At 41.2% G+C, this 26,178-nt stretch overlaps 2 protein-coding genes across 2 annotated transcripts; one reads left to right on the top strand and one right to left on the bottom strand.

Annotated features, from left to right (window-relative positions):
• Positions 1 to 1,034: 1,034 nt before the first annotated feature.
• eif4eb (eukaryotic translation initiation factor 4eb) lies at positions 1,035 to 15,549 on the bottom strand. Its single transcript, XM_031288602.2, has 7 exons — positions 15,327 to 15,549; positions 13,924 to 14,027; positions 11,007 to 11,102; positions 10,794 to 10,857; positions 7,913 to 8,026; positions 1,928 to 2,067; positions 1,035 to 1,839 (listed from the first exon to the last, which is right to left on the bottom strand). The coding sequence occupies exons 1-7, from the start codon at positions 15,498 to 15,500 to the stop codon at positions 1,725 to 1,727; spliced, it is 807 nt and encodes a 268-aa protein (XP_031144462.1). The 5' UTR covers positions 15,501 to 15,549; the 3' UTR covers positions 1,035 to 1,724.
• Positions 15,356 to 26,178, top strand: metap1 (methionyl aminopeptidase 1). The gene is made up of 11 exons (XM_031288598.2): positions 15,356 to 15,606; positions 17,384 to 17,435; positions 17,627 to 17,736; positions 18,229 to 18,289; positions 22,680 to 22,771; positions 22,870 to 22,953; positions 23,082 to 23,220; positions 24,045 to 24,176; positions 24,728 to 24,871; positions 24,985 to 25,050; positions 25,774 to 26,178. The coding sequence occupies exons 1-11, from the start codon at positions 15,490 to 15,492 to the stop codon at positions 25,938 to 25,940; spliced, it is 1,164 nt and encodes a 387-aa protein (XP_031144458.1). The 5' UTR covers positions 15,356 to 15,489; the 3' UTR covers positions 25,941 to 26,178.

The following is a 26,178-nucleotide window of genomic DNA, read 5'->3' on the forward strand; positions in this document are numbered from 1 at the left end:
TAATAGATCAGCTGGCCTTTAAAGGTTACTGCAAAACTTCAACAAGGACCTAATGAAGCTTGATCAGTCACTTAATGCGTCATCAGATCAAGAAGGACCTGGTTGTAGATGCTTCGTCTGCTGGCTTAAAGAATGCCGATCCTTGAGAGTGTGATGACATTTGTCATGTTGAAGTGACATTTATAAAGGTGGCAATGAACTGAGATGGGAAGCCATGTTGCCCAAAGTAACCTTTTCTTTCAAAGTTCTTTTTATACTGACATTCTAAGGGATCTCTGGATGATGGGGTGGAGGTGGGTAGGTGTGAATTTGTCACTTTCACTAAGGCAGACGGTGAATCCCAAGCAACTTGGAAGCTGAGGAAGAGACTTCCTGTTTCCCTGAGATTTTCTTTCCTTTAGTGTTCTTATTTTCAGGCTGTTCTCATTCACTGTTCATATTTATACCTGTGAAAAGTAATGCACTAGTTAATTAGTATATAATCGTGAGCCAGGACGTGCAGGGCTGCCTCTAAAGTGGAAGTCAGGCGACGTAGTATAGAGAGCGACAACGTTTGAGTGGAAGAATGAGTCAAACAAACACAGGACTTTCACCCAGTAGACAGCTGTTCGTGTCCCGTGTGAAAGCAAAAGTCAGCCTTGACTCATGGTCATTTATTATTATTTTTTACATAACTTATACACTTATTTTAAACCAAAGCGCAATCTTTTCCTAAACCTAACCAAGTAGTTTTGTTGCCTAAACAGATTCTGAATTGCCGGGGCTTGCGCAGGCGCACTTATCATGTTGATGGACATTGGATAACACACCAAAAATTGTGCATCATTACGAATACGAACCGTTTTGATATTTTATACAGCGGGAAAGTAGACCATCGGTAGAAAACTATTTGATGGTCTACTATAAATGTCCTCAGCAACCAAAAGTCAATATCCTACAATACAGCATCACTGCAAGTCAAAAGGCAAATCATTTATAACAAGGAATGTACCAATTACAGGTTGCAAAAAAGTATTACACAGTTTAACAACTAATAATTGCAAAACCAATGTTTTAATTATATTAACACTCAAAAGAATATGAGCCATGAAGTACTTTTAAAAGGTTGATTACGTGCAACAGTTCAAGGCATAAAAAGCATAAAACAAAGGTCTAACAATCTAATCATATGCAAGCAAATTATTAATAAATTAGTCTGGCTCAATGGCTGTATATTGCTGGGATAAAGCCTGACGTCCATCAGATGTCCCTTCCGCTATCCCCACTATCTATGTTGCTAGACAGATAAGCGGTGTAGGTCTGGCTTTGCCAGACTAATAATAAATTAAAAGGGTTTACTGTCATTCAGTATTACGGCAAACCAACGATGCTGTAGTAAATGGGAGAGAAATACACTTTCTTTTTTGCATTTCAGGATTCCTTGACGTTAAAGAGAAAAAAAAAATCAACACATTTCTTCAGAAGAGTATGCAGCACTCTAAATCTCATCCACTACATTGCCTCTCATTGTTAGTGTTTTGGAAGATACATGTTCATCTGTTTTCCATGTTGTTTATGTAGTACAAGTCCTGGGCAGGTCATGGAAACATTTGGCACGCAGTCTTGGATCGTTTTTTTTTCTTCTTTTAGATTGCATTCCGCAGAGTCTTTGCAGCAAAGTAAACATATGAAGGAACAACAAAGAAGACAAGAAAATAAAAGAGGCACATAGGGGGGCACATTTCTCAAACGACAAATTTGTTCTTGGTGGTTGAACCGCTTTTGGTAGCTGTGTCTGCATGAGATTGGTAGCCAATAGTCATCTTCAGGGGAAGGCCCAAGCGCTCCTTGTAAACTCTCCTGTTGACAGGAAATGACACCATAAGAAGATGCAGAGAATGCTATCACCTGTATATATAAATACCTTGATACTGAAGACACGCCTCACCCTATGTGTGTTATAGCATCCCGGTTGTCATAGTCTGATGTCCAGACGGCTATTTTATCTCCTTTTGTGCGGATGTTGACCACAGCGCCGCAGACCTGGTCGCTGTAGTCGTCAAAGGCCTCTCCGACTAAGCACAGGAGCTGGTGAAGGGATGGAGAGGAAGAAAAGCCATTGTCATAACATGACATGCAGCAAAGGGACGCAGGTCGGAGTCAAACCTGTGGCTGCTGCGTCAAGGAGTAAACCTCTATATATGGGTGCTCTACCAGGTGAGCTGTCCAGGCAGCCCCCTTGTAAATTTTTTATATAAATATAGTAAAGACCAATAATTCAAACTCATATTATCCCCATGGTATGGCATTCCCGACAGAACCAAAAGGTCGTTTCAACACACAGTAGCCTAGACAAGAATATAAAAGCCATGCACAGGACTCAGACTGACAGAACAAAGTACAAGAAGGAAGATCAGCCTCACCATCCCAGATCTGCCAGATCTTAGACATTTCAGTCACAGATTCACTCATAAAATTAGTTTGGGGAAATGTGGTATGTTAGTGTGTCGGAAATGCAAACTCATTGGGTAGTAGGAAAACATATTAAACTAAGCTGGGCAAAAGCAACTTCAAGAGGCTGTAAAGTAACAAAAATGTAACTTTTCTCATAGAGAAAGGTTATTTTCCGTCTGTCAATACAAACCATGTAAAATGAATGATGGTGCAGGGCTCTTCTTGCTTACCGGCGGGAGTGCTGCTCAGCAGTGGAGCGCAGAGAATTTATAAATGAGATGACTGTTTTAATAAATAGTATGACCACAATACACTTTCCTGCCACCAGCGGCAGCACTGAGTGCTACGCTGCTCAGCAGCACTCCAGCCTCCTGCCATTTTTTCCTAGCTTATAGGTCGCTAAGAAGACCTACCGATTAGTTTGGATTTTCTACATTCTTCCTGTAACACATTGTATGAGCAGATCTGCAAAGTTCAGGCAGATATCCATGCAGGTGATGGACCAGGACATCACCCTCCAAGACAACCCAGTTTCACAGCTCAACATACTGTATGTTCATTTAAAACGGTCCACAATTGTTTAAAGGTGCCCTGCCATACAAAACATCTTTTACTTGTATTTTTTGAAATATATTAGGTCCATATGTGTTTGTGTTATGTCGTGAATGTGAAAATGAACTGCTACCTCCTCTGTCAGCTCTAGCCACTGAAAAGAAATAAGCGGAGAAATCAGGCCAATTACAAAAGCTGGTCAGTCTGACATCATGTTGCCTGAGCTCATTACTAATTCATGAGCTCGTCCAGTTGCGCTGGGTAAAGGATGCTGATAGCCAGGCTCTCATTGGCTAGCTGCTAGCCAATCAGAGTCAAGCAGCTTAGCTCACTGAATATTAATGAGAACTGGCACAAATCGAGCAGAGTCTTCCTGCAGGCTTTCTATACCACGCTAGAATGGCTCAAAACAAGGTAACCAAGGCATTTTTTCCACAAAAAAATGTTACAGAGTCCATGGTAGAACTTGGACATTACCACAAAGTAACGAAATACGTGTGGCAGGGCACCTTTAAAAATATTGTTACAGCTTTAAATCTGGTAAAAACAATTAGTGAGAATGTCATTGAAAAAGAGAGTGACCGCTTTCAGCCCAGTGGTTGGTTGCAGTATTGCCAATAAAGGAAGTGTCTGCTAACTGGCAAGTCTATACTTGCTAGATGACTGTATCACTGTCAGTGACCTTTAAAGCAGCAAGAGAGCTCGCCACAACACTGTGTGGACTGCAGATTTAGCAGCAAGCAAGCCAGTTTTCAGTTGCTCTCATTTGACTGTGTTGTGGCCCCTTATCAGCTCAGCAAACGGTCAAGGCAATAGTATATTTTTTATTAGTTTGTTAGATCTGTGGCTCACTGCACTGGTATGAAGATGTAATCATCACACATTTCTGCAGTGTAATGATAGAGTAGTATGCAGTAGTGCTGGGCGGTTTGTATCACGGTATTTTTTAAGATTCTGGCGGTTTCATGGTATATCAAGGAATTTTCTTTCTTTTGCTTGACTGGGGCTTGACTGGGTTTATAATGGTTTATTCTACTACTATCAGTACATAGAATACATAAAAAAATCATTTAAATGTCATCGTGTTTACTTAAAGCTTTGATTACTAAAGGCTCCACAACATTATACAATAACGTTATAGAATCTAAACTATTTTTAGTAAGTAAAAAAGTAAGTAAGTAAAATAAACTTAAATAAAACACATACCAACTTTAAAGGTCCAATATGTAATATATTTACTGTAATAAATCCAAAAAATAACCCCAATGCATCATCAGATATTAAGGAAACATGCTAAGTTGAAATACTATCTTTTCTGACAACAATGCTAATGCCAGTATTTTCTCCTTTTGAAATTTCCGTTCCGTGACGGAATTTCTGTTTGTGTTTTGGCCTGTGTGTTGTTATCAACTGCCCAGTTTGACAGCCAGGCCAGGTTCCCAGATATACCTGCAAAAACGTAAACCCAGCACGCTACAGCTGTAACGTTTGTACAGCCATGAAAGCAACAAACAAACAAACAGGATCAACGGAGATAGATTGTACCCGACCTAAAAAAAACCTTGGCATGTTTCTAACAGTTGCGTGACCAGAGACGTAACAAACCCCGGGTAAATATTGGAGATGTATTTGAAAGATGGAGACAGCTTAGAGCCCAAAAGAATGCAGAGTTGGCTAATTTCCTCCTGAACAGGTAAGCATTAGCTTCAGGCTAATTTATCACAGCTTCTAGAGACGGGCATTTTATGTCATTTCAACATTCGTGTAGCTACTCACATTGAATTATATAGCTAGAGTACCCGAGTTGGTTACTTGCAAAAACAACTGAGACACAGCCGGTAAAGTGATCCCGACTGGTATTCCGGGGAGGCAAGACATCTTAAATCCAGTGCTGCAATCATTGCTCTGAACCCGGCTTTCTTGACAGTCTGTAGCAGCAAGTAACGTTAGCGCGACCGGCAACAGTGGCTAAATTATGTGGGATTTTTTAAAAACACACAGAAACATGTTGTTCTGCTGTATCTCCGGTCTTTTTTCATCCTCTATCTTTCTTCTCTGTTCTTGAATGTGCAGTAACGACCAGTGCCTCTCCCAGCTTAACAGACTGTTATGCTACCCGGCAAGCTAGCAGCTATAATGTCACCCAGCATGCCGTTCGGCGGTGTAAATATACAACTATTAGTGTTAAAAATTGTTTATGTCACAAATTGTTGTGTGCTATGGTGTTTTATCATGTTAAAGTGAGTTAGTTATGGGTTATTAATTGTTGTGTTATAAAGTTCATAGGTGTGATTGGCAAAGGACAAAAAAGCAGGAAAATATACGGCGCACCCATGACGCTGCGACAGCCCCCTCCCCCCCTCATTTAAAAAAAAAAATAAACCATTAAATGGCACTTTCTGGAGAGTTTTGTGCAAAGAAATGGAGAAATTGAGTCTTACATGATATGTAGGTATTAGGGCATTTAGCATTTACATTACTGTTAATCAGTCATCACTTGATCACACATTGCATTACCTTGTTATAATATAAATAATAGTGCCACATGAAGAGACAGTGCAGCATATGACAGTAGCAACAGCTGAGAAGATTTGGGTCTGTGGTGACCAGGTCCACCTCACACAAACTTCCTTCTCCTATTCTTTCTCCTTACTACCACACCCACACCCACCCACATTACCACGCCCATGCAGCCCCACCCACGGACATTTACGGATTTTTAAACATTTAATGTAACTGGCAAACAATGCTTTCTACTTTTTAAAGAGCACACATTTATAACAAATTTTTATTTATGCCGTTTGTATGCTGTTACTGTCATTCTCTACAGTATGTAGGTATGTAGTATGTATGTTGTCACTGTCTGTTCAATTGTCCGTGTTTCTCTGTTGACACTGTACATATTAAGTTATAACTCTAACTCTGCAATTTAAATGTTTTTTATGGCTGTCTGTGATTATACTTCAGGGTTTTTCCTTGCTCAGAATTTGTCTTTGCGGGAACACACAAAGCAGGGGGGGGAGGGGGTCTGGGGGTCCTCCCCCAGGAAATTCTGAGGGTAAATGACTTCAATTCCTGCATTCTGATACATTTTTAGGCACCAATTTATGGTAAAAATGTCAATATTTATTGCAAGGAAATCACAAAATTCTGGTGGCAGGTAACAATTCAAAATACAAAATATAATGGAATATTATTATATTCAGTAGTCCAGTAAGGAGGCTTTCACATCCAGGACATGGGCCGGATACAACAACACTTGACCCTAAAGTCCAGTTGTTTGTTGGATTGACTTAGGCTACTTAATCAGTGATGTTGAATATAGCCTTGAGTGTAACAGACCACCACAGTTCATACATACATGTGAACCGCGGATTAATTGCAGAGTTTAATCTACATAGTGTAAAACTACTACGTGAATGGGGCACAGCAGAAAGACAGAGCAGAGCGACGCTGCTTGTTCAGGGTTTTCATGTGTACTCCTATAGGCCGACACTTTGCATCAGGCGTTAAAACCAACTGTACCGAATTAGACTACTATTTAACGCGAGATGTTTTTAACCGCTAATGAAACTGTCTCAATTTAATACTGATGCCGTCAGACGGCCGCGCGGACAGACAGCAGTCGGAGTTCCGGCAGAGCTCTGCGCCGGTCAGCAGCGGCTTCTCACTGTACAACCAGTCCCCCAGAGCAGCATGATCACCGGGAGGGTACAGCCTGAACCCTGCAAACAGAGATCCCGTTTGAAGGTGACATGATTGATTTTGACTGAACGTCTCAATTTAAGTAACCTCTGATCGGGTCGTAGCAAATTAAGTAGCTACACTAAGTTTAAGATTAGGTGTTGGTCATTCTCAACACCTTTCTACCCCCACACACACACACACACACTTATCAACTCTGGACTCTGTGCTGCTGCCAGCCTGTGTAACGTACGTTACTCACCATCGATCGACTGTTAGCTTCAGCTGGCTAACGTTAGCTGTCAACCTCCCGACTAGCTAGTGATCTAGCGAGGATTAGCCCTTCAGACCGCAGTGGACTTCAGTGGACTCTCCATCCAATATCCCGACTTCGTCTACCACAACTGCCGGACTCTTTCAAATACATGTACTCCCTGTCTCCGCCGATCACTTGGTAGCGTTGGTCAGCTGTCAGCTTACGCCAGCTAGCTTCTGTTAGCTTCGACCGACTGACGGCTCGCCCAGCACATCTTTTCGCTGTAGAGCTCTTTTAGCCATGTTTCCCGGCTCAACACTAAGTTAGTGTGGGCCACTACCTTTCTGCACTGCCGAAAATGGTGCTCCTAAAATATTCCTCACTGCAACTTCTCAACGTCATCTGCTACATCGCTTCAGCTTGCATTGCCAACATGCAACAATATTGTCCCGTTGTCGGCTTCAGCTAAGAAGATAGTTCGCCCCCACACGTCCAAAATTCTTATTCAAATAACCTTCCGCAAAGATTGCAGGCTCTTTGGTGGAGCTCTGCTTTGAATGAAGTTACATCGTGACAAATTAATGGACCACTTGCGGAGTGATATGAAGACATGAGTCAGAGTATGTTTACCAATACCCCCGACCTGTGCCTTGCGACACCATGCGGATTTGCATGATTTACGAGAGCTTCATTTTTCAGGTCAGAAAAGCCGGATTTCCGGAATTATCCGGAAGAATCACACCCCTGAAAGTTACTACCATGAGTGAAAAGGGTACGCATGCAGGGGTCCCGTTGTCAATTCACTCGCAGATTACATTGGCCCATATGGGAAATGAATACCGGTGTACGGTATAAACCGGTATACCGCCCAGCACTAGATGCAGGTGATATATGTGCTAGCGAGGCTCAAAAATCAGTAACAGCATCACTCATTTGAGTAACAGCACTGAGTAGGATATAAAGCACAGCAGCTATAGCCAAACCTACAGTTTCCAGCCAGAAGCGGTCCAGGTCTAATCTCCTCTGCTGCTTGTTGAGTGTGATCAGCCAGCGCCCGCCGCGCTTGTTCCTCTCGTCCTCCCACATGGGTTCAATGCCATCCTGCAGCAATGGTTAAAATTGTCAATACACATCCCAAACCACTTCACCAAAACTTCAAAACAACATTTCATGGTGAGATTTCAACACTGCCTGAAGAAAGGCATCTTTTTCAACTGATGACATTTGTTAATCTAAATTAAAGGTTTGCAGCTGGAATACTAAAAAGGTAGCAAGAACAAAACATGTGTGCAGTGATGGTTCAATACTGGGTTAACGTCTTTTTCTCAAGTTGCAGTTTTGCCCTTTCTCTACATAAGCTCTGCCTCAACAGTCATGACTCAGATAGCAGGGTTTTTGTAATGAAGTGTAAAACTTAAACTGTACAGGAGCTGATAAACTAACTCCCCTGCTATGAATACAAGTTCACTAGGTAGTCTTAGCCACAGGGGATCCTGCTAATGATTTAAATTAAAGCACACAGATAATAGACCGCAGTCATACTTGTTTGCTGCTTTTCCATTCATCATCACCATCACCTATCTCCCACGGTATAATTAGTGGCTGCTAGCCGCCTCCTGCCACTTAAATCACTACACTTCCACACACGCTTCTCATTTTCTATCATCACATCTGGTTAAATTAGCTCTTTTACTGATGAGCTTAGTTGGTTGGGACAGATTTAGTCAGAGAGACTCCTGTCTAGTAATAATGCTGTTGTCCTGACTAAAACTGTGTTGACAATTCAATCAGGTATTTTTCTGTTTGCATGAGCTATTGCCCATACATACAACAGGCAAAAGATGGCATTTTCTCCTTGTACTTCAAGTATGAATGTTATCAGCTGCCATACGTAAGGGCCCGGGCCTTGGCTTGGTTTGCAAAATATAATGTCTCATCATGTAAATATGGTCTTCCACTTTGAAACAAAGATGTTTATAGCCTTATAGATGGTTCTTTTATTTTCACTGAGTCAACATCAGAAATAAGAGAGAAAACACTGCTGTCCTTGTACATACTGTTAAATATAAACACAAGCAAATGTCGACGGATCTCAGCACCAGAGAGGATATTGGCATGCAAACATATTTAAAAAACAAGTTTTAATTAAAGCTGCAAGCAGCGATGGACGTGCCCTCGCGCCTCTGCGCGTGTCGGGGTTACTGGCGGACGGCGCTCCTTGCGACCATGCATTTGCGCGGCACTCAGACACCGCAAATCGTCACCAATGAAAAGGGAACTCCCTGCTGAGTTCAACGATACCTCACACAAGACTCTTCGTCATACTGTTCATTAGCTGTGAAAAGGGGCGTGGCTACATTTTAGGGGGCAGGTCAAACCATCATCAATTAAAAAGGAAGTCTCTGCTGAGTTCAAGGATACCTCACACAAGACTCTACCTTAGATGGGTCAGCATTTATGAAAGGGGCGTGGCTTAACCATAGGGGGCGGGCCAAACCATCACCAATGAAGAAGGAAGTCTCTGCTGAGTTCAATGATACCTCACACAAGGGTCTACCTTAAATGGTTCAAATGTTATGAAAGGGGCGTGGCTTAAGCGTAGGGGGCGGGCCAAACCATCACCAATGAAGAAGGAACTCTCTGCTGAGTTTAAGACACCTCACACAAGACTCTACCTTAAACGGTTCAAATGTTATGAAAGGGGGCGTGGTCTGAGTAAGTGGGCGTGGTTAAAGTATAGGGGGCGGCTCAGTATCACGTGTCGACCCCATATTATAAGTTTCATGTAAATCGGATGATGTTTGTCATATAAGGCGCATTTCCTGTTGCCAGTGGGGGGGCGCTATGACCAAAAGTAAATATTGGCCTGGAGATGTCCTCAGAGCTGGACCCTTGTCAATCGTGAGAAATTTCGGGCAGAAACGACAACGTACACTCAAGTTACTTAAGTAAACTATTTCTTTGTTCATCGCTAAACACTCAAAATGGCCGCCACGCCACACCCACACTGTATAACTTTTAATCTTTAAGGTGTTGAGATGGTACAGACCAAATTTGAAGTCCGCCGGATGAAATCTCTAGGAGGAGTTCCTTAAAGTATAGCACCTTGACTTTTAGGCCTACTTCCTGTTGCCACTAGGGGGCGCTATGACTTTAAGTAAATATCAGCCTTCATTTGTCCTCAGGGTTGGACTCTTATGAATCCTGAAAAGTTTTAAGCCAATTGGACAATGTACACTCAAGTTACACCCACTTCCTGTTTTGATGGCGAAACGCACAAAATGGCCGCCCCGCCACGGCCACGCCCTATGACGAAAGGTTTTTCTTTTAACAACTTTTCATCTTTAATGTCTTAGGATGGCACAGACCAAATTTGAAGTTGATCGGATGAAATCTCTAGGAGGAGTTCGTTAAAGTACGACAAGTGGAAATGGCCAAAATCGCACTAATTTCGAACTTTGAAATCAAAATGGCGGACTTCCTGTTGGGTTTAGGGTATGGCTCCAATGACGTTTGTTGTACATCTTGACATGTTACATATGGGTACCAACTTTCGTGAGTCTACGTTAAACGCACTGCAGGTGCTAAATTTTTTTAACTTTGTAGGGGGCGCTAGCGAGCCATTTTTGTGCACCTATTCCCGAAACCCTTAAAATACGTAAATCTTCACCAGACTTGATGCAACCGCCAATTTTGGTGAGTTTTTGAATATGTTAAGCCCCTCAAAAAGCCAATTCATTTGCAGAAAATAATTCCTTCAGTTCCAATAGGGCCTTCGCCGCTGTCGGCGCTCGGGCCCTAACTATACTTTAATCTGTACATGAACTACTCACATTTACATGAATGTATGAAAATAAATCAAATGTACCTTAAAAAGGGAGTAATCACAGCCTGACATGAGGTTGCTTGACAACTGGATATGGTTGTAGAGACTGAAATGAAGAGAGCACAGCATTAACAGAACATGTTGATCTAACAGTATTTCACAACACAGTCTACAGTTGTGACATTTCACTGCTTCAGTCACTCCATAAAAGGAAAAGGAAAAGAAAAAGACATGGAAGGATGTATTGCTCCTTACGCCCAGAAATCCTCAACTGTGTCGAATTTAGAGATGAGTCGCAGGTTGGCCTGCCATGTTTTGCTCTTGTCATTCTTGAAGAACCACAGGGACCAGCTGTTGGGCGAAAACAGAAAAGGAATTTGCATAAATGTAACAAGCCCCTAATTAAAACACGTGGTAAACAAAAGTAACCGAAAGCCATTGAGCTTCAGAGCAAATGAGCGACGTATGGATGCACCTGGATGATGCCGACACAAACTGTTCAGTAAATCACGCCATCACTTTCTTGGTCCAATTAATTGTGAACGCTGTGTCATACTTGTTCGATGCTGAATCCTCTAATGGCTCAGTGACTGCCTAAAGCTCTTTGGATTGAGGAATAATAAAGAAAACTGTGGCTGTTGACACTATTACAGAGACATTAAAGCAGCTAGTCTGTCAATGGGTTTGGGTTGTGTTTTTAAATGAGAGCACAGTCCCAATGAATGCCAGGAAATGGAATAAGGTAACTGATACAACAAATGTAATTCCCTTGAGTGGCATTGTATATGCATGACAGAACGTCTGATGACCAAATATGACATTCCAACAGTCGGTGAGCTTCAGTTTATGACACGTTTGTGTATTCCTTGTTAACTTGTCTGGTAAAATATTTGAATGTTTGATTAAAGGCCATAAACTGAGGCAACATATATTTTATAGTCTCTTAGATTAACCTCTACAAGGTTAGCCTCATGCAGCCCATAACCCTGACTGTACCAATGTATCCAATTAATTGTCAATTTGTGGGAATACGTAGCTATTAAAATGCCACCGATGTATTTCAAACCTTACAGCTGAGCTGTGAAACACCAGTCAAGTGTTTACGGTCCAACGGCTCCTTTAGCGGACAGACTTTCTGCTGAGTGTTTTATTTTTCTTATTTGACCTTTTTCGACATAGATATCCATGTGGAATTTAAATGTTTGTAAAATATTCAATCGTTGCTCATTTGTATTCAGCCTACTAGGGAGTTGGAAGCTATCCGGTTACGGATTGAGAGAAAAGCACTGAAACACTCTGGACAGGTCACCAGACCATCACAGACAATCAAAGTCTTACTGTGGGGAAATAAAGTCTCCCATCCGGCAGACTGCATTTGTTTCGAGTGTGAGAGAAAATCCACTTTTAACACATGAAGAACATGAAAACACACAGACAGAAACCGGGGGCCACAAGTAACGCAGCTAGCCTAACCACTGACTCACTAACTACAGGCATCATATTATAATCATTAAATTATATATAATATATTTTTGTATATTAAATTAGTTTTTACAATACGCCAAGAATTACATAAATTATCAATAAGTAATCAGTCAATCGTATTGATTTTATTTTGTCTTTATTGTGCGCTGTGCACAGACCATTTAGTAGATTGCTCAGCTTCCTCCTGGTGAACATTGTTTTTGGTGTATTTGAGCCTTCCACTCAGTTGTGTGGAGGTAGGGTCATTGAGTTCTTAAACTATGCTTAGAGATCAAACAATTACGTGACGCATAAGTCACCTTCTTTTCTTTGTTGTTGATGAAGCTCCACACGCTCACATCTGGGTGCAGCCCAGTGCAACCAGTGGGCGATCAGACACTGGTGTATCTGAAAAGTAGTCTAGAAATCTAGATGCACCCTAGCGGCAGCAAATGTAATTTGCAGCCAGGGTCAGTCTAGCAACTCTTTGATGGCTTGCGAGCTGGAAAAGCCAAACTCTAGCCGGGCCAATCACATCGTGTATAGAGTCGGTGGGCGGGCTTAACATAATGACAGCAGAGTTACAACGGTTCCGCGTGAAATCCCCGCAACTTGAAAACAAATAAGATGGCTACTGCTGCTGGCGAACAGCGGTCTTTCGAATCGGGTTTGGCCGCGACTCTGGAAGACTTGGAGTTAAGCTTTTCTTTGAGAAAAGAACAAAGAACGGCACTGAAGTCATTCTTAAAAAAGGAAGATGTGTTCGGAGTTTTGCCGACCGGATACGGCAAAAGTTTAATCTATCAACTAGCGTTGCTCTGGTTGGTTGTAGCGCTATCCTATTGCGTGCAGAGGGAATTTGAAAGACAACTGTTTATCCTGCCCCTCGGATTGAGCTCCGTCAATGGTGAGTTCCCAGACCCAACATCTTGATGTGGGTCTGGCTTGTCAGGCTATCTGAAAAGGGCCAATATATGTGATCTGATTTGCCTCAAAAGTGAAAGTCTAAGCAAATGGCAAATGTTCGCTTTAATTACATTTTTGACCCACATTGTGTCAATCAAAAGCCTTTCAATTCAACAGGCAAATCAAAGCAATTATTACAGTATTATTAAAACTAAAAATATTTTTAATACCAATTAATCAATTAATTTAAGTCAAAAATGTCCATAACACGTTCTTAAAGCCCACGGTCTTCAAACATCAACAGTAAACAGTAACATTAAAAATAATCGATTATAAGTATTGTTGCCAGTTCATTTTCTGTCAATCCACTCATTGATTAACTGATGAATTGTGTTCAGAAATGTTGGCATAAAAACACTAGACAGCCATTAACAGTTATGTAAAGGCAAAGGGAAATCCTGAAAATGATCTAAAACTCTATTTTCTTACACTTAAATGATCCCAACATTGCAAGGGATATTAATATGGTGGGTTTATGGCATAACATTTTTTTTTAATATTTAGTTTCTGTTTGCATAGTATACATATACTAGTATAATATATAAAAGTATACAGTAGAGTAAGTTCTGCAGCACTAAAACTAGATTATTTTTTGTCACAGAGCGAATATGATTGTACTGCTTTAGAGCGTGACCGGACATTACCTATCTGCTACATAATTTAAAAAAAATAATATGTGCAGTCTAATTATTGCCATAATTAAACTGGCTTCCTCAAATACATTTTAAAATGTGACCCTAACCTGTTCTGGAGGGGGTGTTTGATGTAGGCCTCTGGGTTCACAATCTCTTGTCCAGTTTCCTCAGCTCCATCTTCATCAGGCTGATTTGAACTTGGGTTGGTTTCCTAAAAAGCAGTGAGGTAGAGGGGATGCATTTAAGGAAAGTAGGAAGTGGTTGCTATCCCCAGTGCAAATGACCACACTTTCTAGTGTAGCTCTAACTGGGGAAATAATCTTGCAACAGTAGCATGGCGTCTAATCTCTTGAGCAACAACTTTCCATTTGTTGATTAAGTTACATAACTGAACCCTTCTGCCATGGCAACTAGATGGTGGTACACTTAAATACGAGATACAATTTAAACAGAGCCCATTTGACAAAAAAATAGGGTTGTTACTCGCAAATTAATTTGCTTTATCGTTAAAAACAAAAATCCGTGACGTAAGCGTTCACTAGTGAAACCCGATGTAACATATGGTACACATTTGTCATGTGAAGCTAGAGTTGAACTAATTTTAATTTTACTGATAACATTTACGTTACCCACTACAGGTGACATGTCATTTTTAAAAGTGGTGACGTTAACCTAATTATTGGGCACGTCATTATTATTCCCAAGATGTTTATTAATTAGCAGAAATAACACCACGCAATTTCCATTCATATATCTGCCATTTTAAAATTTCACGGTAACGTTAATTTGCTTGCTTGGTACAAAGTATCCGCTACATTATGACATGACCTTACAGCAACCAAAAAATTGGACCTAGTCTTCAATTTGGCATGCATTTTATACAGCAAATAGTGTTTATTTGAAGAAAAAAAAAACTTTTGTTTTCTAGCAAAAGTTTCTAGCTGTTTTACCATCATGTAGCGTTAGCTATGTTAACGTTAACATCAGCCACTAAGTACCTAGCTAACTTTGCATCGTAGAGGTCAGGGAGCACTGTCAACCAATTTTGACAGTGAAATTGTAGCTACAAAAACAAACTGCTATTTCTGTTTGGTGGCTTATATTACATGCCGAATTTACTGTTAGTTCATAATAATCATACATGTGATGAATAATCGTCACTCGGGTATATACTTTTGCGGTTAACCTAATTAATAACAAACAAACTAATTTTGCAATGGAACTTGGTGTCGTTCTCTATGCAAAGGTGAACGGCACGTCGGTTAGTTGTAACGTCAGCCTAAAGTTGGGAGATCTCGACTCACAAGCATTCCTCTGTTACGCTTAGGTCGTGGCACAGAAGACACACTTTAAACTAGTCAAAACAGCACGTATGATTGTAACAACTATCAATTTACTTTTGAAGACGAATGTGTAAAGGTATACATACACTTTAAATGTGAACTTGCCCTATAATAAAAGCAGGAAGCCCCCTAAATGTTTTGATATGTTCTTTAGAGAAAGTGCTCACCGGTTCGGCGGTCGCCATCTTACAAATCTCTGTTAGGAAAGTGTCCGTTGATTGGACGATTGGACCGAGCTGTGCAACGTGACGGCCCTGCTGCGGACATGCGCTGTGTGCAGTCGCTGGCTGGCTGCTTCTCTGCGACTCCACCCCTCCTGCAGACGAAGGCATGGCGAGCATCGAGGCTAGAAGGGAGTGTGAGACAGATGGCTGCGGCCAAGACGCCAAACTTCAGTGTCCCACATGTATCAAGCTTGGTATTCAAGGCTCCTATTTCTGTTCACAGGTACCGCTGCTTTTTCGGCTTCTCCGGTTTAAACGTCGGCTGTAGCCACATACCTAGGCCCTCTGTCCTATCACGAGGCTGCTAGCGTTAACTGTCAAGCTAGGTAGACATGTGTAACGTTAGGTGCTTTGTAAACCGATAATAACGTATTTGGTTAACGTTAACGGATGCCATCTGGCTGTGTAAATGTTATACAGATTGCATAGGATGAATAATGCACTCAGATACTGATGCTATGTCCGTAACGTTAACTGTAGGCCGAGGGAAAACGTTTTAACGTAACGCTAGCTAACTGTTGCCTGATTAGCTAAAGTAAGTGATATTGTGCCTGCTCAAAATGAAAAGCATTTAGTGTGGCGTTTTTTTTTTTTTTGGCTGACCGCGTAAAAGTGATATGAAATAAATGTGTATTGGGTAGGAACCAGGTATTCTAGCAATGCAATAGACTGCATACAATAAGTTGTGAAGTGCGGTGTCACGGTGTTTGACCCTCACCCTGGTACTTTCTCTTCTGCGAGATCAAACCCCACTCACAAATTTGTCAGTTTAAAGATGAGTTTCTTATCGTCAAGACCTTCATACATAGCCGAAGCCCTTAAGGGCTCAACAGAAGCTACTCTCCAATACAGATGTAAACATCAGAGTAAACACAGAGGAAAATGTGAAGATGGCTATGACCTATGGCTACGATCACGACTATGTAGACAAGCAAGGCCATCTCTGTGTCCATCTCCATCTCTACATTAGAGGGGGCACCGAAGCAGGCGTGGAGGAATTGAACACTAACTGCGAGTTCTCTGCTGGGCATCCTGCTGTCCAGTGTGCAGGCGCCCGATGGTGAGCTGGGTGGCCTCCATGCCTGCGTCGGTTTCCAGCGGGGATGTCGGGGGCTGTTGTGTCCTTTTGCTGAGACTTGGCTGGATCCAGAGTGCCGGTGCCATTCAACCAGGGGACTCTGTTTTTGTGTTTCAATCCGACGGCCACATTCTGCTTTATAATGAATCATGCATAAGTTGAAGGAGCTGATGGGATACATTTCACTGTAATTGTAACTTGTACAATTTCATGTGACAACTACAAATGATTGATTAAATTGACGAATCACATGTGAGAGTTGAATATCCTATTGATAAAGTTTGTGGATTCTGCTTTGAGGCTACATTTTCTTGCAGCAGACACTACATTGGAAAAGGTCTCTGCCAATAAAGCATTACACGTTACACTACAGCAATTGCTCCCTCTGCAGAAGGGCTCTGCAATGTTCTTTGAGTCAAAAGTTTTATAAATAGTTAGGTTGGGTGGCAGTTTAAATGAAGTTGTGGTGCCATGGTATTTGACCCAAGACATTTTTGCTGTGATTGCATTTTTGGGTGTGTAACCTGACCCTGCTTTCTATATTTCCTCTCTCTCTGCTGTTGACTTTCCAATAAAGGCGCACACACCATTGAAATAGCAATACATGGTAGAGACTCAGTCCGAGTGATTGTCTCAAGGGTGCATGTAGATGTATTTTTTGTGAAAGTCTCTACCTTTAAGGTACTATGGTGCAATATCTGTCACAGTGTGCAACCGAGGGAGTCACATTGTTTTTTTTGGTTGGGTTTGAATAGGTTGTGCATTAGAACAAAGTCGGTGACCACGCATGTGATTGTCAGACATCAGTTAAGTGTACTCTTGAGCACAATCTGTACTGAATCAGTAATAACAAATGCATAGATCTGCCTCTCTGTCATTGTACATCCCCATTTAGAGTTTCTCTCTGTGTTTTCATGTCCAGGAATGTTTCAAAGGGAGCTGGGTGTCTCACAAGTTGCTGCACAAAAAAGCAAGTATGTATTACTGATCATTGTCAGTTCTGTACTTTGGTAACATCTGTGGTGGACTCTTATCACAGTATATGAATAAGTCGCATGTTGTTTTGGTTAAAAGTGCTGATAGACAAGTCGAGGTTTTAGAAACCAACAATTAACTAACACAGTGGTGCCAGATGCTTCAGATACGTTGTGCTGTGTTTTGTCAGAGGAGGACAAGAACCAGAATGAATCTAAGAACTGTGTGGAGAATAACATCAACACAGACCCATGGCCGGGCTACCGCTACACAGGAAAACTACACCCTTACTACCCACTGGTAAGTTGCTGTTAAAAAATGATTGCATACATTTTGCTATGTATGATTTATTACACGAAAAAATGTAAGGAAGAAGCGCAGACATGCATAAGCTATGACACCCATTTTTGTCACAAGTCTCCCGATCATTTACCACTCGCAGCCGTAACAATGGTAGCAACTGGGAAGAGAAAGTTTCGATAAATATATGACTTTTAAAAAAAAAAAAAAAGTTTTATAACAATGTTTTAAATGTCAAACTTCTCCCTTGTGACACAGTTGTGCACTCTGTTAGCTGAAAGGATGTCACTATATTCAGAAAGGTTTCAGGCTTTGGACATTACATTAAGCAGAGATGATAAACAGTCACTGCCACACACAACACCATACATTTGAAAACATGGAAAAATCCAAAACGGGTACACGCGCTGATACCTGTCGGTGTATATTTGCTTTTGAATGTGTCATGTGAATGCCATAACGTTTCTGTCCTCTTCTTGGCCCCTGGTGTAGACTCCCATGAGGCCCGTGCCCGGTGACATCCAACGACCTGACTATGCTGATCATCCCAGAGGTAACTGTCCTCCTTTCTCAAGGAAATATGTTTTTATATAAATATGCTCATCACTTGGGAGACTTTTTTTGACCTGGTAAAATACACAAAACAGCAATTTTAGCTTGTTGTTGTTGTTGTTGAATTATGTAGGAACAACACCAAATCAATGCTATCGAGTGTAACATATTGTTTACCTGGAAGCATAGCCATAACATCCTAGCATCACCAGAAAAACTTTGTCATGCAAAAATCTGAGATTATAACTATAATAAGTATTTACAATCACCCAATGCTACCATCCACTGCCATTCCACTGGCAAAGTTGCTCTGCGACATTTACACTGCAGTGTTAGTACCGGGGAAAGCCATTGTTATCCAAATGGCTGTGCAGACGCAGGGCTTATGAAAGACTGGGTCAAGTTTTTTTTTTCTCTTCACCCTACCAGAGTTGGTTGACGTTTTGTAAAAGTGCAGTAGTGTGTGTTGGTCAGCCAGTCTCATTTGTTAGTGCCGGGGTTCAGTGCTCTGCTAATTTTAGCCTGTAGGTGATGGGGTACGAAGTACTCTCAGAATGCCTCACCTTTGTCTCGCAAAGCTAATTATTGAGTCATTAATTGTGTCCAAAGGCCTTTTTTGAGGATGAACAACGTAATGCTGTACTGTGCCTTCGCAATTGAGTTCTGCCTTTTTCTTTCCGTCAACATACTGTTATCAGTTTACGTTTTTACAAAAATCGATTTTTTGGCATTTGTGACTCAATTCAGAGTCTCAGAAAATAGGGAATAGTGATTCTTATGTAACAGATTTTTTTCCAACCACCTCTACTATTGCCTCATGCAAAGCATGTACACCCAGTATATCTAATAGCGCCATCGCTGTATTGGTGGAAGAAGAGGGTTTTTGTGCAACCCTGAATGACAACCAATCAAATGTATTGCCTACTGGCAGAGTGAAGAGTGCCCAATGACACCTCGGAGATTCGCAGATCTTTTTAGATGACTTCAACAGGACAGTTAGCCATTGATGGCGTAGATTTGATAGCATGTGAGTGCCCATTTTGAGCTGCAAGCTGTTGAAGGCCTGTCTGAGTGCGTTACAGTAGTAGACAAAGCGGTCATCCATGCATGTGTTTTAACTTTCTGCATGAATACACAGAAAATTGATTTTTGCTGAGTGGTATGCACATGCAGTTCCTCTACTAGTATTTTAACTACATACATACATACATACATACATACATACATACATACATACATACATACATACATACATACATACATACATACATACATACATACATACATACATACATACATAAAGTAGGTGCCTTTCTCCTGATGACATGTCTCTTTACTCTAATATTTTAAATCTTAAACTGCAATGACTGCAATCCATTTTGCTCTGTTAAACAGCCCAATAATATCTGATCTCTTGCCGTCGAGGGTTTCCTATTTATTGCAGGGAAAACATAGATTGCTGTCCCCCTGTGTTTTTACGACCAGTCTGCCTCTTGTGTGTTAATTATTAAACACCTATAATTGTAACCTGGCTTATTAACGTATGTTTCACTGGGCAAGTCATTCATTGTGCAACCATGGCAACCTCTACATCCTTGTCACGTGACTGCATAAATCCATACTCAGGGTAGTCATGGTTACAGTCTTCTTTCATTCTCCTGTGATGCCTTGTCAGGGACCGACGCACAATTGTTACAGGCTAATGTTTTTTTAATGTGGCATTGTTATCGAGCTGAAGTCAAATCTTGAACTGATTTTCTTCTAATTAACGGGCCATACCATTATGAAGACATTATAATGTGCACACGCTGTGATTCTCTCATACCTTTCTCCTCTTCTGAGCAGCTGTATCAAAGCGTAAGTGAAGTCTAATTGATTGTCGCACTCACGCTGTCGGCTCTGCAGGTCAAAAGCAGGGCTGTATTTGACTTGTACACAAACCTGTCTAAAGTCTGTGTTGCCAGGCAACTGTTCGTGTTCATGCAGCAATCATCTTGTTGAGTTGATAAATTATAGATCAGCGAATTGACTCCAGTGCCTTGAACAACATGTACTGTCCTGATGTGCTTTTCAGTCTAAGAATTATGATTTGATCGCGTTTAATCTATAGTTAAATTGCAGGTAATGTGTTGCCAAGGTGACTGCGCTGACACCTGTGCTTCTGCATATATATAACAGTAACAGCCCTGCTCTGTTCCTCTGAGTAGACAGCGCACGTGTCATTAGAGTCTGCCTCTGCTCAGGTGCTGATGCTGTAACTTATTCTGTGCAGGAGCAGCTAGTTGTCCATAGTACCATAGCACTGCAAGATGCTTTTACATTGGTTAGAAATGTGTGATTTGAGTTAAAAGAATGTCGTAACAAAAGTTCCTAATTTATAAATATTAGACGAAGGCCTTAAGTCAAAGATTAGTTTTGATGAGGCAATGTACAAGCAATCTAAAAACACGGAGTTCCACAGCTATGACACAAAATCAGACAAAAAAAGCAATCCTTTACTTTTCCTGGTAATTTGCAGTCTGTGTGGGTGGAATGTATGCAGATTTAACAAACAAGTTAAATAACAAAACTTGTTTGTGAAATGATGTTACCCTCCTGTTGTCTTCGGGTCCAATTTGACCCATTTTCACAAAGTTTCTATATCAGAAATTTGGGTTTTCTTTAAACTAAATTGTCAAAAAGAAATAACTTGGATGGTTTCGTACAACGCTGTTCACAATTAAAATAAATGATCAGTTCACTACTTGACTTTGTTTTATTCAATTTTAAAGCATTTGGAGAAAATTGATAAAAGCATTGAAAAAAGTGACAAAAATGTCGGAGAAAGTGACGAAAACGTCGGGGAAAGCATCAAAAAAACATTGGGGGAAGCGACGAAAGTGTGAGAAGAAAAAGTTTGAAAAAAAGTTAAAATTTTGGCCCAGAAAAACAAAAAGTTGCACGGTCGACGCAAAGACAACACAAGGGTTAGGTCCCTTTTTCAAATTTTGGAATTCGATCACTGGTTGGAAATTAGTCGTACTTACTTTTTATGTTCAACATTTATCACAGTAAAGATTTAACATCACCAGTATGGCTAAGTGATTTCAATAAAACCAAAAACTAAATATGATGATTTAAGTTTTGTCCTCCAGTCCAGTCTTACACTCTACACGCGCCTAAACCACCGTCTCGACCGCAAATGCACCGTCAGCGCCTTGCTCACGTGCCGACTGTGTTAATGCGACACTGAAGCAAATCGTCTATACTGGTTCCAGCTGGTGTGTGTGAATTTCAAAGCCTCAGCAGCAGGACAGGGAAGTGTTGGCGATCGGAGCAGAGTTGTCTAGTGGCAGTAATTGTACAGTGTAGGTAACAGTTTGTTCATGAATAAACACTGCAATATTTCGTTCTGTATTGACAGGTGCAATATTAGAAAATCAATTTTTTTTATATTACATTTATATCTGCATTTATATCAAAACCTAGAGACTTTCAAACATCAATTTATTTATTAATATGTATTTGTGTCAAAATGACATATAAACATCTTTTCCTATTCTATTTTGCCTGGAAACGCTTCCACCACGCTTGCATGTCGCGTGAAAAATAGGCGTCGGTTCTATTTATAGCATGCACACATTTTCCGCGTTGTGTCGTTGTGTGTTGAGACGTGTGTGTCACGCAGGCAGTGTGTAAGCTCTAACTTGTTACTAACATGGGAGCCGAAATATAAACGGACACACCACGCAGCTGACACGCTCACGCCACGCAGCCAGTGTGTAGCCGGCCTTAGGGTTAGGGTGAGACATGTGGGAAAAAGGCGTCTGAAACGCTTGCTGTTCTAGACATGGGGTTATGCTGCGAGGAGATGTGGCTTACATTGAAGAGAGCAGGTTTGGGCTACAGATGTGCATTTGTTTTTTTGAAAGATGTTTCTGTAAATTCATGAGTGAAAACAAAATCTCTTCTGTACTCATGGTCTGGAATTGTATTAATTGTGTACTGTGTGTTAAGCTGCCAGGAGTCACACACCCCAGAAGGTAAAGTTAATAATAAAGGTAAATACAATGGCTTGATATAATCCATCCACATGGTATACTTACTAAAAATGCATACGGTATTAGTTGAAATTGCACCAGCTAGCCTGCGGTGTAACTGCCAAATTACAGAAGAATTATGATGTTTGTGCCTTCTCACTACCAAATTGTCAACTATTACTTATGATGTAAAAACGCATTCGATTAGGAGTATGTAAATGTGGCTGTGGTAGTCCAAGTTGATGCTGCGTCTAGAAGTTGATAGATATACGACAGCTGCTTTGCAAGGTCCTACTTGAGTGGGCTCATCAGCTTCGCTGAGTATTGGCGTGTGAATGATGCCAGTTGTCTGTCCTTGTTTCCTTCACTCAGGGATATCTGAGTCTGAGCAGTTTCTGAAGGGGACGTCACAGATCAAGATCCTTTGTCCTGAGGACATTGAAGCCATGAGAGTAGTGAGCAAGGTAACAAAACTGACTGGCGTCGCTGTCATGATTTGCATTTTTAGTATTTCCATTTAATGCATTTTGGTTTTGACGTATGTTTTTTGTTGTTGTTGCAGCTAGCACGGGAAGTCCTGGACATTGCAGCCGTATTGGTGAAACCAGGTGCTACAACAGAAGAAATCGACCATGCTGTGCATCTGGTATATATATATATATACATACACACACACACATGCACGCACACACACGCACACACACGCACACACACAAATACCCCCCCCCCCCCTGCTCTGACTGTCTCTCTAACCGACATGTTTTGTCTGTTCAGGCTTGCATTGCAAGGAACTGCTACCCCTCCCCCCTCAACTACTACAACTTCCCCAAATCCTGCTGCACGTCTGTCAATGAAGTCATCTGCCATGGCATCCCAGACCGAAGACCATTACAAGAAGGAGATATCCTCAATGGTATGCTCATTGCACTACACATTTTGGGACGCTAGCGTCAGGTTCTACAAGTTGTTTTTCTCATATGTGGGATTGCGTTATATCTTTTTATTTGTTAGAATAGAGTTACAGTATCCACATTTTTATGTGACTTTGACGGTTTCGTACGTCTTTGTATGTAACAGTCCTAACAAACAAACCTAACACTGATCTTTCCTTTTGTTTTCAAACACCCCCATTTTCACTATTGCCCTATTCTCAATTTTAAACCAAGTCCTAGAAACAGTTATGCTAACTTTAGATGTAAGGAAACGTTTTATTAAGGGGGGGGGGGGGGGGGGTACATTCCTCTACCATGACAAATTATTGTACCAGCATCCTGAAATGGTGTCAGCGGGAGTTTGGCCAATTTTAGCCTCTTTTATGAATATTTCTGCTGAGGCGATGTCTTCCATCTGCCACTCCCCTCAGAGTGTCTGATGGAGCACTTGCCAACAACTCCTCTCTCGCTGCGTGGTCCGACAAGACAAATAGTTTCATTAACCTTTACCAGTGGGGACTTGCTTGTCAGATCTGCTGCTCTCTGTATTTCATGTTAAGTGGGGGGAAAAAAGGCCCAGTTTGCCCACTAGCGATTCCAATTTCATCAGCAGTTTTCAAGATGGCACATGTTGTTTGGCCTTGCAAATCATGTTAGATGTTTTATGAATGTATATGTTCACCCAGTACATACCTATATGTTTCAGGTTATCCATAACAGTATTCCTTTGTGTTAAACATAATAGAATCTAGTTTGTCGTGTAACACAATGGCTCTGACCCATTCACCATCTCACTCTTACGCAGTTGACATTACCGTCTACCACAACGGTTTCCATGGTGACCTCAACGAGACCTTCTATATCGGCGAAGTAGATGAAGAAGCAAAGAAACTGGTTCAGACCACATATGAATGCCTTATGCAAGCCATCGACTCCGGTAGGAATTCCAGCTGGATTTTCTTTCACTTCGCTGATAATGTGTGCATACAGAAGACTCCGGCAGTGTTATATGGATGTTATGGGGGCTATGGGGCTATGGGGATGGGGTATCAGCATATATGTCAATTATCAAGAAATCACAGTACAGAAATGCAGAAGATGCCTCTGAATTATTTTAGAAACAATGTCACCATTACATAGTTTGTCCACCAGAGAGCACTGACATTTCAGAGCAAGTTGAGTTTGAATGTTCATTTTTGACCTTGGAAACAGTAGTTTTCTGTTTTTGACCCTGTTTCCAAGGTCAAGAATGAACTTTCAATCTCAACTTTTAAGCTAACATGGACGACACTGTGGTCACAATTCTGTAATGGGCCCTTATCAAAATGTTGGCAATACATTGGGTTTCCGATTATTTATTTTAAACTCTCAAATAGCAATATCGCCCTCAGAATTCCAGTGCCCACGGGACTATAAACTACAATACAATACAAGGCCTAAAACCCTCATGCTTTTTTTATTTATTTATTTTATTTTTGTTTTTTACAGTGAAGCCTGGCATTCGCTACAGAGAATTAGGTAACATCATTCAGAAGCACGCTCAGGCCAACGGCTTCTCGGTGGTGCGGAGCTACTGTGGTCACGGTATCCATAGACTTTTCCACACTGCTCCCAATGTGCCACATTATGCCAGTGAGTAGTCACATACCTGCCACCCTACATGTTTTTAATCTGTGACAGTTACTATTGGATTTCGTACACGCTCTCCTACAACAAGATGATTTCTATATTCATTAATTTCCCAGAAAATAAAGCAGTTGGAGTTATGAAGCCTGGCCACGTGTTTACCATTGAGCCCATGATATGTGAAGGTGAGTGTAACTGCCTTTTGTATGAATAATGAGCACATTGATAATGGTAATTAAAGAGACAATAACTATTTCAATTGATATAAATAATGGTATTGTAATAGCCTTAATTCATTCATTATTGTTGTTGTAATTCAATTTATTATTTAGGCCGAGAATGTTGCATTGCGAGGTTTCAATGGTCTTTTGTTCTGCACTTAAAGAGAAAAATCCAATAAATATATTTTGGGGGGGAAAAAAATAATTGCCTTAATTAAACTGTTTATATGAAACAAATACCGCAGTCAAGAGGGTAAAATACTATATCAGTCTAAAACATCGCTGTCCTGTGAAAACTATGTCTCTCCAAATTATAATGCGAAGAAAAATGTCAGCTTTGTCACAATGCATTTTCCAGATAATTCATTGGGGTTAGAAGTAGGTTGTTTTCTCAACCTAAAAAGGAACACTTTCTTCTTCAGTTTATCTGGCGAAATTTGGAGATACACAAATTAGAGAGAGCAACACAAATATAACTCAAACCTAGACTCCAGAGTGAAAATTTGAGGCTGTTTACTGGCTCACTAGGGGTTAAATTATGTGTCATGCAGCAGACCCAGTCGTGCTTTAAAACCACTCTATACATCACAGGTATACAGTGCCAGACTTGGAAGTGCCTGTTTCTGCAGCTTCTGTTTAATTGATGCCGTGTAAGCCAAAGCCGCGTGTTTGTGCGTCATGTCTCAGGTGGCTGGCAAGACGAGACGTGGCCCGATGGCTGGACGGCGGTGACCAGAGACGGGAAGCGCTCGGCTCAGTTCGAACACACCCTGCTGGTGACGGAGACCGGCTGCGAGATCCTCACCCGCCGCTTGGAGGACAACGGTCGCGCTCATTTCCTTAACCAAGTGTAGGCCAGACTTGACCGCGCCAAGGACTGGATTTTCCAGACACGGACACCCAGCACCTCTGACACACACACACACACACACACACACACACACACACACACACACACACACACACACACACACACCTCAAACAAGTGGCACCACTCCTAGAGCTCAGTTTAACTGTGGCTTTCATTGTTCTTTGAATTAAATATCGGTTCCTCAAAATAAATGGAAGTACTTGAATGTGTCTTATATCAAA

The sequence above is a fragment of the Sander lucioperca genome, chromosome 18 (assembly GCF_008315115.2).
Source record: "Sander lucioperca isolate FBNREF2018 chromosome 18, SLUC_FBN_1.2, whole genome shotgun sequence".
Classification (NCBI taxonomy): domain Eukaryota; kingdom Metazoa; phylum Chordata; class Actinopteri; order Perciformes; family Percidae; genus Sander; species Sander lucioperca.